Source organism: Podarcis erhardii (assembly GCF_964252035.2).
Source record: "Podarcis erhardii genome assembly, chromosome: 14".
NCBI lineage: Eukaryota > Metazoa > Chordata > Lepidosauria > Squamata > Lacertidae > Podarcis > Podarcis erhardii.
The window spans coordinates 22,016,842-22,031,402 of NC_138503.1; the positions used below are offsets into that span (position 1 = coordinate 22,016,842).

Below are 14,561 nucleotides of genomic sequence, written 5' to 3' on the forward strand. Positions count from 1 at the left end.
CCTTCTCAGTCACAACGTACCAAAGGGGGTTGCATGTTGTTGGAGAGGGGATTCACTCTGCATATGTGCAGAGGTGCCCTCTTCTTACAGATTCCAGTGTAAGACTGGCAGGTTCTAGCATTGCGAATAAGGTTCTGAAAATAGGTTTGGCTCTGGTGAGGTTGTGGTTTTAATTTAGACAGGGGTGGGAAACATCTGGCCTGCAGCCTGGCCTCACCATTTGACCCATGCAGATGCTCAAGCCACCAACCTGACTTCGCAGATTTCATGGGGTGGTAGCCCCAAACAGGTATCTCCTTGTGTTCTTATGACTAACAGTGAATACAGTGGTACCTTGGGTTACATACGCTTCAGGTTACAGACTCCACTAACCCAGAAATAGTACCTCGGGTTAAGAACTTTGCTTCAGGATGAGAACAGAAATCACAGGGCAGTGGTGCAGCAGCAGCGGGAGGCCCCATTAGCTAAAGTGGTGCTTCAGGTTAAGAACAGTTTCAGGTTAAGAACGGACCTCCAGAACAAATTAAGTTCTTAACCCAAGGTACCACTGTATAACCTTTTACCTGGGAGTTGGGTTCTCTGGCCTGTATTGCTGATGGCTGCTAATGCTCTCTCACCCCCCCCCCTTTCTTCTCTCCTTCTGTGTCTCTTTTTGCAGTCAATGTGGACCTGGGTGTGGTGCTCATCCCGGAGCAGGTGCCCCTTGACAAGATCCCTTCCCTGCAGGTCAGAGGGATCCACTCTGAGGAGCATAGGAGGCGACGCTCTGTGCCTCTGGAGCCTGAAGAAGAGGCCGAGGTGCTGATCGTCCGGCTTCCTGCCGGGCTGGGCTCCGATCCAGGCTCTGACATCTACTTGAACCTTCGCCGAAATGCGCAGTTTTTGGCACCGGGTTTCTCCGTGGAGGAAATCGGTGTGGGCCGAAGCAGCCGCCGTGTGGACTTAGACCGCCTCTGCTTCTACACAGGGCACGTGCTCAACCGCAGCGCAGACTCCTTCGCTTCCCTCAGTGCCTGCGGCGGGCTGGTACTTGTCTCTGGGCGAATTTGCCCTCGATGGGCTCAGTCTGGTGTTGCGGGAGGCCGTTGTTTGGGGAAGAAGAACCTGTGGAAGAGTGTGTTGGGTGGGGCATAGAGTTAAGGGAGTCGAGAGACAGAATGTGAGAAGGTGGGAGGGTCCCCTGTACCTAGAAAGTGGGGAGCCCGGTCAGGCTAGGGAACAGCGTTGCAAAGCTGTGTTCATTCCCTTACAATTTTCAGTTAGTTACAGGTTACTCTGTCAGTTTCGTACTGACAAGTGGAAGAAAATTGTAGCAGTCTGGCCTGCTTCTGATATCAGAATTACAGCCAGCCAGCCATTCCCTTTTCTTAGGTACTCCATTCCATTTAGCCATCATGTTTTCCATTTCCCCACTCCAACCTTCAGGCAGCATTTTGTGGCTGCTGAGTAGGCTCAGTCTGCTTTGGGGTGCATGCCCTGGAACAGGAGGTGCTCTTAATGTTTTACCCCTGGGGCCTACTTAAGAGGGCTGACAATTGCTGAGGCCTACCAGTCTCAAAATGATGGCAGCTGGAGATAGTGTCTGGCTTAATTAGGTGGCTGTTACTGACATGGTTTTCTGTTGATCCCTAATCAGCCTTTGGTCATTGCTAAATTCTTTGCCACAGTGTTTTTCATGTGGCAATGAGTTCTGTAGTCTATCTTGCCTGTATTTCAAAACAAATGTTGCTCATCCTGGGGATATTGTAAGATGTTTGCTGATCTAGAAGCTCAAAGTAAAGCACACTTACATTCACTTCCTTTTCCTACAGTTACTCTGTCTTAACCTGTTCCTTTCTATTCTCAGTTTTTGTTAATTTATATTTATATTTATATTTATATTTATATTTATATTTATATTTATATTTATATTTATATTTATATTTATATTTATATTTATATTTATATTTATATTTATATTTATATTTATATTTATATTTATATTTATATTATTTGCTGTCTCTAATTTCCCTCCACACCTCCTCAGGTCTTTTCCCCTTTGAGAAGGGAGGCCTCCCCCCCCCCAATTTCTCTGACCCTCGGCCATCTTGACTCGCCATATGAGGAGTGCTGGCATTAATGCAACCATTAGCCCCACACGGCCAGGGGACTAGATGGGTCACGGCACCATGGCTCACTAGTTGCCTCTGGCCCAGCGTTTGGGAAACTCTATACTAAACTATTCCTCCGACGCTCCTTTGTGTTGCTGGCAAAGAGGGCAGACCAGCTTCTGCTTAAAGATCTGCCCTTACGGATTGAATTGCAGAGGGAATCCTGGCTTCATTTCTGAGGAACGGCAGGGTGCTCTGGGAGCACACCTTGTAAACCAGTAGGCGGCAGCATTCTAAAATTGCAGGCTTTAAAAAAAAGAATCTCCAGTCTGCAGGAGCTCTGGCCCCTTTTGCATCTTGTCACCCTGCTTAGCCCTGAGTGATAAAACCGAGCATTGATAGCTCAGTTGGTTAAAGCGTAGTGCTGACAATGCCAACGTTGCAGGTTCAATCCCCGTATGGGACAGCTGTATGGCAAGGTGGTTGGACTAGATGATCCTTCCAACTCTGATTCTGTTTTGGGACTGGATCCCTCTATGGGACAACTGCGGAGGAGGTTGGACTTCCAGGATCCCTCCCAACTCTGTGATTCTATGGGACTCAGTTTGGCCTCCCAGTCTACCAATTGGTCTAGTCCAGCGGTTCTCAACCTGTGGGTCCCCAGATGTTGTTGGACTACAACTCCCATCATCCCTGAGCTCTGGCCTTGCTAGCTAGGGGTGATGGGAGTTGTAGTTCAACAACATCTGGGGGCCCACAGGTTGAGAAAGGCTGGTCTAGTTGTATTGTGGGTCTTGCCTGTTAACTTTCTGCGATGTTTCTGTGGCTCTGTAGGAATGCCGATGAGGCTGGAATTCTTCACAGCCTGTCTACCCCGCCCCTTCCCTCCCGCCTCCCCACCTCAGGGCAGGAGTGGGCGGAGCAGGGAGGGTGCTTAGTTTGGGCAGCTGTGCTGTAGACAGTCCTTAAAGAAGGAGGGGCAAGCCCTGTGCCTCAGGTGAGCACCTGCATCCAGATAATGGGATACCAGCGTCTTTTGTGATTGATGTTGGAAGCTGGAGCTGAGCACCACCACCAAAGGTTTCTTGGAGCTTGAAAATGAGAATGCTGCTCCCCCCCCCTCGTGAAATGCTGAAAGGGTTCTCCACCCACCTGTCCCTCGCTGCAAAGCACACTTTGTTAATCTCATTCATAAATTACCAAGCTCTTAAGGCTCTGAAGCCATCTGAAAAGTGTACAAATGGAACAGGGGGGGGGGGAAGCCATGTAAAAATATAAACAAAACGGGAATTCTTTTGTAGTGGAAACTTTTATTGCTTGAGAAGTGTTGGTGGTAGAAAGGGGAATTAACAACACTCTGTTGGCAGTTGGGGAATATGTCCCGACCTCACTTACTTGGGAGTAAGCTCCTTGAATCCAGTGGGACTTACTTCTGAGTAGACATGGTCCACATCCACACCAGGCATTTAAAATGCTATGATACCACTTTAAACAGTCATATTCCCCTCCCCCCCAACGAATTCTGGGCACTGTAGTTTAAGGGTGCTGAGACCCGTTTGCCCCCTGGTGCTACAATTCCCAGAGGGGTTTAACCATCAGTCCTGCTTCTCAGGGAACCCTGGGAATGGTAGCTTTGGGAGGGGACCAACTTTCAGCACCCTTAACAAGCCTTAACAAATTACAGCTCCCATGTTTCCTTGGGGGAAGCTATGACTGCTTAAAGCGGTAACAGACCTCTTTAAATGTATCCTGCGAATGGGACTGTGGTTAGGTTGACAGACTCTGAATTGTGGAGGGAATTTAGGAAGCTCCTGAAATCTACAATCTGGACGCCCTAACACCCTTGCCCCTGTTTTACCTTGTAATTAAAATTGGCAAACTAAGGGTGTTGCCACACAAAGTTAAGAAGTGCAGGTCCCCTTTGTATCCCTTATAACATGAACAGCACAACAAGAGTATACAGCTGAAATTGGAAGAATCTCTATTCTTTGAGTTAGGACCGAACCACCACCACCGACAACTTCTCCCCTTGCAAGGAGATTGATAACTTTTTTGCCTAGGAGTTGAGATTCTTCTGGATCCTGACATTTCTCCAGATAATCAATCAAATCTTAAAACAGGTATACTGTTCCACTTGTTTGGGAAGCTTCCACAGCCAGTTCCCCAGACTCTCAGGTAGTGGGGACTCTCGCGGGGTGTCAAATCAAGACTCTTGCTTTGGCAGGAGGGATTAACTGACCAAACAAAAGTGCATTGCAGCTGGGGGGGGGGCACAGCTACTTAAAGAGAGATCCTCCCTTGGGCCATAACGTGGGTGGGTCTGGGATAACCTCTTGAGTAAACAAAACAGTGCAGAGACCAGACTGTCTTCATCAACAGAATGCAGAAAGACATAGTGGAGAGACCACTAGGGGAGTCATACCACAACTACTGTTTTAGGAGGTGATAGCAAGAGCTAAGGGGAGTGTTAGAAGAAGATGGGGGCTGCCTCTCCCCCATGCAATCCAAGCACTGGGTGGGATACAGAGTGGGAAGCAGCTGTTGAGCAATCCTTTGTACATTTCACTTTGAGATAGTTCTCCTTTTGAACTATTTCCCCCAGCATCTGAAACATATGCAGCTGCTTTACACGGAGTCAGATCAGTGTTGTTAACTCTGAGTGACAGTCTTCTTCCGGGGCCTCAAGCAGAGGTCTTCCCCAGGCCTGCTGGCTGAGATCACATCAGCTGGAGATGCCAGGAACGAGTATATAATCAAAGCACTTGTTCTACCACTGGAAACCCCTGTGAGCAATGGCCTACCAAGGCACTTTCCATTTTGGAAAGTTGGGCAGAGCATGGTATTGTCCCGATTCCTGCCGTGACAGCGATGCTCACTGTGTACCACGATCCGAAGCTGAAATAGCTCTGCGGTGATGATGAGCAGGTTGCTAGCAAGCCCTCTATCTCCTAAAAGCCAGGCAGCATAGCTTTAACGGGAATTCCATCTGTGGAAGAACAAAACCAAGGGTTGTTCGCAAACAGCAGTTGCGTCCGTGACATCTGTGTGCCATGCGTAAGTAAAATAACATGGGCTCAGCAGTAAACTAACCACAACAGATAGGAACACGGACCCTCTCCTATTGTTGGTCCTCTTCCAGCCCTGCTAACTGCATCATTGTTGGCAGAGAACACATTGTGGCAAAAACTACATATCCTGAAAAGCACTACCAAACACATGGGATGGAGGCGCAGAGAACATGATCCTCTAACTATGCCCAGCTGCTGATGCTGGGAAGACCTAGCCAGATGTTCAGTGGGGAGCAGTAACTATGGTTGCCTTGATGATGTGGACAGGAGGGGGAGCAGGGAGCTGTGAGGCACTGAGAGAAGAGGATGCTTGACTAGATAGGCTGTTGGCTTGATCCTGCAGGCTTTTGTGTTCTGATGTTCCTGTTGGTGCCAATGGGAGGTTGTTTCTTAATGCTAATTGCCATCACCTCTCTATGCAATTTGTTCCAAAGCTAAACCGTTCTTACTGCCAGGAAACTTCTTCTTGTGTTCCACCTCTAACTTACGTCCAGGAGATCCAGTCCTGTCCTATGGGGCAGCAGAGAACTAATTTTTGCCCTGTTTTGTGTGAGAGTCCTTCAGGTATTAGAAGAGGGATATTATTTCCCACCTCTGTTTTCCCTGGGTGAACATACATAGTTCCTTCAACTTTTCCAAGTAGGCAGCGAAAGGTGCTTTGCTCTGGGAAACTGGGGCACTACTCTTTCTACAGGCAATGACAACTCTGTTCTCTGTCTGGTTGGAGCCTGTGTGTGTGTGTGTGTGTGCGCGCGCGCGCGTGCAAAAGAGAGGCAGGTGGTGGATGATGAATGAAGAGCAATCCTATGTAGGTCTACTTAGAAGTACCGTAGTTTCCGCTGAGTTCAGTGGGGCTTACTCCTAAAGAAGCCCACATGGTATTGCAGCCTTGTATTTCAGTTAGCATTTTCACTGCTGGATTTCTTTGAATGTTACAGATGGAAATAATTAATGTCCTTAATGTTGTTAGCAAAGGAGGAGAATGAGGGGAAAGCTATCATTAGTTGTCTCCGACCACTGTGATTCCCTGCTCCATCTATCCTTAGTTACCGTTTCCTTGGCCCCACCTGTCTCAGCAGGTACCATCCGCTGCTGCTAGTTTGTGTTTCCTGTACCATGGACCATCTTCATTGACCTCCTCTGAACTTCTTCCAGTTTGTTAATTCTAGTCTAGTCTCCTCCCTGATGTGTCAGGAATGCATTTGTACCAGAGGGAAACATAGTCAGTCCTTGTGAGCGGCCAACCTACAGTCTAGAGAAGCACAGCCCAATGCTGTTACCCATTCCTAGATATCTAATGGTGGCAGAGCTAAGAAGTCCACCTGTGCAACAATACCCCTTAATTCCCGTGCTATGAAAGGCCTCCCCGGTAAGTGTGATGTGATAGTCTTTTAACTAAGCATGTAAGAAAGCAGTGCTTTCGATTCTGTATTGTGCTGTTTCCATTCCACTGCAGTTTGTCTTCCACCAAAAGGCGCATTAGTTGTGTTGCTGTCTGCTGTGACAAATTTATAAAACGTATATAATTTACATAAACAATCACACAAAACATGTAAGTTACATTATGTTATTCCACCTCATTCATTTCAGTGCAAAGGAAAAACGATGCTGGGGGGGGGGATAAAATGTAAGCAGTTACTTATTGTTTGCAGGCATAGACGGCAAGATGCAACATTTTATTCTATAATTTATAATGGAGACTGGGTCCATGTTTTCTCTATGTAGCCTTCTCTAGTTTTCTCTATGTAGTCTTGAGAAAACAGGTTTCATTCTGAAAATAAAAGCCCATTGCAGATTGATTCTGCATTACCCCACATTGTGCCCATTTGAAAACAGATGTAGGTGGTCCTAATAATGGTGAGGTGTGTAGTAACACCTGCTTGATGTGGTTGTGGGTGGGCGTATATCAAGATCACAATCACCGCTTCCTTCTTTATTCACCTGGGGCTAGCTCAGGTAGGAGAAGGCATGGATAACTAAATCAAGGGTTGTATCAGGCAACCACACCCACACTTGTAGACGGCAGGCTCCAAAATCAACGTAAGTTGAAAGCAGCATGTTGGAAGACGAGCATCAACAATTCTGGATTGAGAAAAATGACATTTCTGTGCCGATTCATTTCCGTTCTGGACACAGGACGAATAAGTGAACATCGGCAATTTCCTGTTTCTGTTTCTATTGGAATTCTCCGACATCCCTGCTTTTAACTCTTCCATAAGGAATATTCTAGTTAAGTGATGCAAAATGCTGTCAGTTGACATAAACAGCTCCTCAAATGCACTGCAACGCACTTCAGGGCTGTTCAGCTCATTCTAGCTAACTGCGCAGTAGCCCACAGGACAGCCCTGAACAACATGTGATCCACCAACACTGGATAGCTCAGTTGGTTAGAGCATGGTGCTGATAATGGCAAGGTCGCAGGTTCAATCCCCATATGGGACAGCTGAATATTCCTGGACTAGATGATCCTCAGGGTCTCTTCCGACCCTACAGTTCTATGATTCTATGGCAACCTGAACTCTGCAGCTGTGGATGGGCCTGCCATATGCCCAGCTGCTCCCCTGGTTTTTGGATGCCCAATCAGGCATCAAGAACAGGAGGCTTACTGAGGTCTGGGTAGGCTGTGTAGGGCTGCTGGGTCAAAGCTGTGCAGGCCTTTTCAAATGAGGTACCTGGCTTGATTTATCTAGTCTAAAGCAGGCCAAGATTTCTCATTCAGCCAGATCTTTACAACATTCAGTCAAAATGTTTCATTCACTGGGATGGGGAGGATGTGTGATCCCGTACTAAGTGGGGAAACATGAGGGCTCTCCTGGGGCTCATTTGAAGTTTGTTTTTTTATACCTGGTACCAGTTTGGTTTTCAAGGGAGGGGATGATGAGCCTGTCTTAAGAACAGAAGATTAGCCCAATTGGCTTGGCCCAATGGCCCATCTAATCCAGCACCCTGTTTTCATGGTGCCCAACCATCGGAAGCCCATAAGCAGGACCTGAGTATAACAGCCCTGCAATATAGAGGAGGATGCCAGGGCTCTTCTTAAATTGTTTACAGGATTAGACAAAATAATGGAGGATAAGGCTATTGATAGCTCTAATCCAGAGTTTCCCCAAATTGGGTCTCCTGCTGGTTTTGGACTACAACTCCCATCATTGCTAGGTAGCAGGACCAATGGTTAGTGATGATGGGAATTGTAGTCCAAAACCAGCTGGAGACCCAAGTTTGGAAAACCCTGCTCTAATCCCATAGGCATTTGGTTGGCCACTGTGAGAACAAGGGCGTTGGACTAGATGGACCTTTGGCCTAATCCAGCAGAGCTCTTGGTATGTTCTTGTTCATTTACTGTGATATAGTGATGCCCCAAATATTAGCTTTCCTCTTCAGCAACTTCCAAAGTAGAGAGCCCACATTGGAACTGTGCTTCTGTTATTAGTGTACCGAAAGCACCCTAGAATGTAAATCAAGAGAGAAAGACCAAGCTGATTTATGAACTTCATCCTCACCAGTAAAATTCAGCAATCTTCTTCTTGCCTTGGCTGAATTCTCCTGAAAATGTTAAAAAGAAATGTGAGCAGTTCTCTTATTTTAGTTTGTAATCTTCCTATGAAGCTATATAGCTAAAGTATGTCAATGAGACTGCCCTGGTGTAAGTGAAGACAAAGACTAGCGTGTTGTGTGTGTGTGGCCTGTGTAATTTATAACACATATGTAATGTAGATTGTAAATCACATTAATGCAGTCAGCTGTTCCACATCCCAGCAGTCATATGTACGTGCAGAGAACTTATTTGGGTGGCTGCCTAGCTGGTATAGAACTCTCTCTTAAAAACAACCCCTCCCCCTTGAAATATCTGGCCTTATTCTCAGTCTGTACCCATCTGGTGGGTCTTGCATACAGCTGTAACAGTAAAAAAAAAGGAGATGAACATTTCCCTTTTAAAAGTTTGATGTATGCCTGAGCACGCAATGGTGGCCCGCTAAAATTTTTGCTAGAGCTCTAAGTGTGATGTGGTGATAAGACTTAGCCCAGTGAGCTCATAAACATATAGTAGAAATGTTTAAACATCTTTTTTCTTTTTCTTTTTTGCCTAATGGAGTGGATATTTCCCCCCCCCCTTCCTGGTTGCCAAGTTATTGGATATTCTTGGTCAATGTGATTCCAATGACTTTTTTGTTTTGTTTTTGTGGTGAACAGGTTGGCTATATCCAGATTGGATCAGAACAGGTGCAGATACAACCAGTGAACACTTCCGAGACCTCGTTTCATGGGAAAGAGCACTTCATCAGGCACAAACGGGCCACCAGGTCAGCACATCCCGGCAAGTCGGAGATCCCAGTTGAGCCCTGCAGAGTTGTAGCAGGTGGGTTATTGGAAGTCGGTGTGTGAATGAGTGGCCTCCTTGGAGCAGTGGCGGTTGCCGCAGCTAGAGTTGGCCTCGCACACCTGTTTGTTTGCTTGCTTGCTTACTCGTATGTTTGCAGAGTTGGAAAAGGTTCAGAAAAAGGCAACCAAAAGGATCAATGGGATTGAGTGACTCCCCTATGAGGAACAGTTGCAGCCTTTTGGACATCTTAGTTTTGAGAAATGGAAAGTAGGAGGTGACATGGTAGAAGTCTATAAAATTGGAGAAAGTAGGTAGAGGAAAGTTTTTCTCTTCCCCCACTGAAACTTGTAGACATCCAGGGAAGCTGAATATTTGAAGATTCAGGCCAGATAAAAGAAAGTACATATTCACACAGTACATGGAACACGCTCCCATGGGAGGCATTGATGGCCACCATCTTAGATGGCTTTAAATGAGGATCGGACAAGTTCATGGAGGATAAAGTGGCTCCTCAGCAGAATGGCTTTGCTCTGTATCCATGATGGGAGGCAGTAATGCAGCCGAATTCCAGCTGGTAGAAACCAAGGAGTGCTCTTCTGATCAAATCCTAGTTACATTTACCAGCAATAAAAACAATTTCAAGTCCAGCACAGATACATTCTAATATAAACATCTCAATCTGAAAGGCTTGAAAAGTGCTGAAAATATAATAAGAGACAGCAACTGTAATGAAAGGAAGTTCCAATGGGTATAGCACTGTAGGTGGAATGTTCTAAGATATGCAGCCTTTGGATCTAGCTGTTTATCCTTACTCATCCTGTGTAACCCTTTGGCCTGCCAAAGAACATGGATACACTCTTTTCATATCTATGTTCTGTTGAAGTGCTAGCAAGGTCCAGCTCACAAGGGCTTGGGAGGTGGCAGATGTCTTGAGCAATAGAAGCAAAGGTCAGGGGAACCTTATAGAAGTATACCAGCATATCCAAAATGAGGGAATGACATGACTGGCTTTCTAAAGTCATCTGATCTCCCAACCGATGACGAGGAGTGTTGTGGTCTGTAGCTTTTATATTCTGACATGAACTCCCCGCGCTGATGCAGTTAGTAGGAAACTAATATTTAACCAGTAGATCTGCTGGTTTGATCCCTGCAATTCCTTGCAATATATCTGAAAGCAAGTCACAGGATGCTGCCTACTGCCAGGCCAGACTGTTTATCCAGCTAGCCTGCTATTTTCTACTGTGATTATACAGGAAACTGCCTTATACTGAGTCAGAACATTGTTCCATCTAGCTCAGTACTGTCTACATTGACTAGCACCAGCTCTCCAGAATGAGGTATTTCACCATCCTACCAGGAGAAGGGGTACACGGGTGGCGCTGTGGGTTAAACCACAGAGCCTAGGACTTGCTGATGAAGGTCGGTGGGTCGAATCCCTGCGACAGGGTGAGCTCCCGTTGCTCGGTCCCAGCTCCTGCCAACCTAGCAGTTCGAAAGCACATCCAAGTGCAAGTAGATAAATAGATGGCGGGAAGGTAAACGGCGTTTCCGTGCACTGCTCTGGTTTGCCAGAAGTGGCTTAGTCATGCTGGCCACATGAAGCTGTACGCCAGCTCCCTCAGCCAATAAAGCAAGATGAGCGCCGCAACCCCAGAGTCGGCCACAACTGGATCTAATGGTCAGGGGTCCCTTTACTTTTACCAGGAGAAGCTTGGGATTGAACCCGGAACCTTCTGCATGCAAAGTCTACATTTTTCAATCTCTACATCTGAGTTATGAGCCAAGTTCCATCTATTTCAGAGCCACCTCCTTCCTAGCAGCATCAGACTTCAGGGTACCTAGAGATGTCTTTCCCAGCACCTGTTACCTGAACATTTTTAGGTGGAGACCCCAGGCATTGAACTTGGGACTTTCTGCATGCAAATAATGCCAATGAGTTCTGGCCTCTTTTCCCTCCCCCCAAGTCCTGCTGATTTCAGTACAGCTTCTTTCAGAATATATAAATTAGGTTAGCCCCATCTGATTGGTGGGTGCCAGGCAGCCTCCCAAAACAATGCTAGAAATAGTTGTGCCCTTGATGCCTATCTATTCTAGGTATGTGACACTTAATGGGAACTTAGAGAGTGAAGCATGGCTGAACATTTGGAGTAAAACCTTTGCAAAATTCTGAAGTAAGCAAAAATGCGAATAAGGCTAATTACATTTTCTGCACACCCCTTCCTGTAAGCAATGCAGATCAGGACCCTGATCAGTTCCAAGTGGGCTGTGCTGTGTTGGCTAAGCTATGAAAAACATTGTTTTAGCAAAAGACTTGATTCTTATGAAGACGGGCAGAGCCTTGACTTCCAGCAGCCTGCCTCCCTGGGGAATGCAACCTGCATGGCTGTGGAGCAAAAGAGACTGTAAGAGAGGGCACAGACTTTAAGCTTGTGACATCTGCTTTGTGTTTTACTGGAATCCCAAGAAATACTGACTGGAGCAAAGTGTGAAAGGCATACAAGTTTTATAACATGATTCTATCTTAGCTGCTGTTGAGCAAGGGGTTGTGAGCACCAGAACAGAGTTGTGCTCACAGGCCGCCACCCCACCCCCCAAATCCATTTCCGGTTACCCCTAAGTGCTGTTATGCATTGTGTTTTATACTTTTTCTTTTGTATAAAGCAAATGAAAAATGTAATAAATAAATAAAAATAATTGCCACCCAATTTCAGTGAAAGTGACATTTTCAAGAGAGAGTAAGAACTTAATTTCTCTTTGAAATTTCAAACAGTAGAGGCAGAAATATTTGGATTTACAAAAATATTCTGGACAGGAGTTCTCTACGCATCCCTAGTTAAGTGCAATAGTTACAGTATCTTCTAACTAAGTATTTTCCAGCTAGCCTAGTGAATCTTAAATTTCATGAACTGTCCTTGGGCTCTTTTCTTATTTGTGTGTGTCTGTGCATTTTTTTAAAAAACCATGATTGCTTTTTCTCCCTTTTGCTTCAAGAAAGATGTGATGTCATGGCTTCTAATAGGCTTAGTGTGTTAATGACCTAATTGACTCCTGTCTTGTTTGGATTAACGTTTTTGTGCCTAAGAGGGGAGAGGGTGGGGAAACCCTAATCTGCTGTGACACACAAAAGAGCCTATTCCTTATGACATGGTTTGGGGACCAAGTGATCTTGGAGCACTTTTCCTAAGGTTCTTATGAGAATCAAAGGCCTCATTAGAATGGCACCCATCAGTGCAGGCAGGAGCTGGCCAGGATTCTATAAGAGACCTTTGGTTCCAGAACATGGTATTTAGGCTGTCACATTTAGGCACAAACTTAAGTTATTCAGAGCAGAAGCTGAAAAATATATGTAAGGACATGCTTTTCATGCTATGAAAATTAATGTGTATATTTGTATGAGGAGGAACTTGGGAAAAAAATCTCAAGTATTTTAGGGTAGGCTGTTGAAAGAGCTTTGATGACCAGCAAAATTTATCTTGGTCTTGTATCTACTTCCTTGTGATGACAATATTTACAATGTTGTGATTAGAATGTTTAGAAGATAAGCATGTGTGACTAAAGGAGTGGTAAGTGTGTGCATTGTGATGTTATATTTTGAAATGTATTACTAGATGGGAAGACATAAAATACAGGAGATAAAAAAGGGGGATGAAGCTTTGCAAATAAATATGTATATTGAACCCAATGCATTTCAAATATCTTCTTCATAACTAGGCATAAACAGCTTGAGTCTTATTTTTTCAGCTCTGGCAGAATTGCAGTTTATGGAGTTGAGAATTTGATGTACAAACTATAGTTCTGTGTGCATTTATATTGCTGGAAAAGAATGGTCATTTGCTTGCAATTCTTTTGTGGATAACGGAAGTGACCAAAAAGTGGCAATCTTGCAAATGGATTCTATCACTTTGCAGAAAAATCTGGTTAAATGTTAAAAATAGCTCTGGCATAAACTGATTGATTTATGTTTAAAAGAGACTCTAATTTGTGGGTTCTGAAACAGCTATACAAGTTATGTTACATTTATGGGAGAAAAGAATATCTCAGGTATTTACTGGGGCCAAGGATGACATTCTTGTTTAAGTAAGTGTAGATATCAGACACTAAAAGAAAGGCATGCCTTCTTAGATTAGCTATAAATGTGGTGTTTTCTCTAGGAAATCTGACGTGCCTTTCTTAAGGTCTGCTCCAAAGGTCTTAAATGGTGATTTAAAGTCCCATTACCTAGAAAGGACTTCTTATAAAATGCGGCTCAAGAGTGTGAAACAAGGCAGATCATCTTCTGAGGAAAAGCGATAATTTAATGCTCATGACACCAAGCTCATAAATTACTCTTAAATGTTAAACTGCCTAAAATTTGGCTCAACTGAACCACATTCTTCATTTAAAGCCTCGAGTCATACTCTAAAGAGAGGTAGGAATTTATTACAACAGAGTAAACGTATTTTTAAGAAGTGGGCTAACTTTATGCTAACACTTCTTTCTGCATAAGCAAATATAAATGCAAACAATGCATGTTTCTGAGCAAGGGTCTTTTTTTCCTTGGGAACCTTGTAATTCTTTGAGAACCTGTAATATCTGCGAAAAGATCGGTAGTAGTGAAATAATTTTTCATTACTGCTCTTCTCCTGTAGTGCACAGTGTATGTGTGTTTGATATGTTCTAGACTGATCATGTTCTTCAAGACTGGTCCATTAGGACCAACAAGGCCCTGCTCTACCAACCTCATCCTGCCATTAGCCAGCCCCACCTATTGCCTTCTTAAAGATAAAGGGACCCCTGACCATTAGGTCCAGTCATGGCCAACTCTGGGGTTGCTGCGCTCATCTCTCTTTATTGGCCAAGGGAGCCAGTATACAGCTTCCGGGTCATGCGGCCAGCATGATTAAGCTGCTTCTGGCGAACCAGAGCAGCGCACGGAAACGCCATTTACCTTCCCGCCGGAGTGGTACCTATTTATCTACTTGCACTTTGATGTGCTTTCGAACTGCTAGGTTGGCAGGAGCAGGGACTGAGCAACGGGAGCACAGTCCATCACGGGGATTCGAACTGCCAACCTTCTGATTGGCAAGTCCTGGGCTCTGTGGT

General features: G+C 45.1%; 1 protein-coding gene across 3 annotated transcripts in view; it reads left to right on the forward strand.

Moving 5' to 3' along the window:
- Positions 1–14,561, forward strand: part of ADAMTS17 (ADAM metallopeptidase with thrombospondin type 1 motif 17) — a 172,489-nt gene that overhangs the window by 3,883 nt on the left and 154,045 nt on the right. For 2 of the 3 annotated variants that reach the window (XM_081838768.1, XM_081838769.1), the window contains exons 2-3: positions 659–1,026; positions 9,350–9,515. In XM_081838768.1, coding sequence (XP_081694894.1) covers positions 659–1,026; positions 9,350–9,515 — 534 coding nt within the window. Of the gene's footprint in view, positions 1–658; positions 1,027–8,661; positions 8,723–9,349; positions 9,516–14,561 lie in introns of those variants that run through there. The other variant, XM_081838770.1, reaches the window with a different exon arrangement.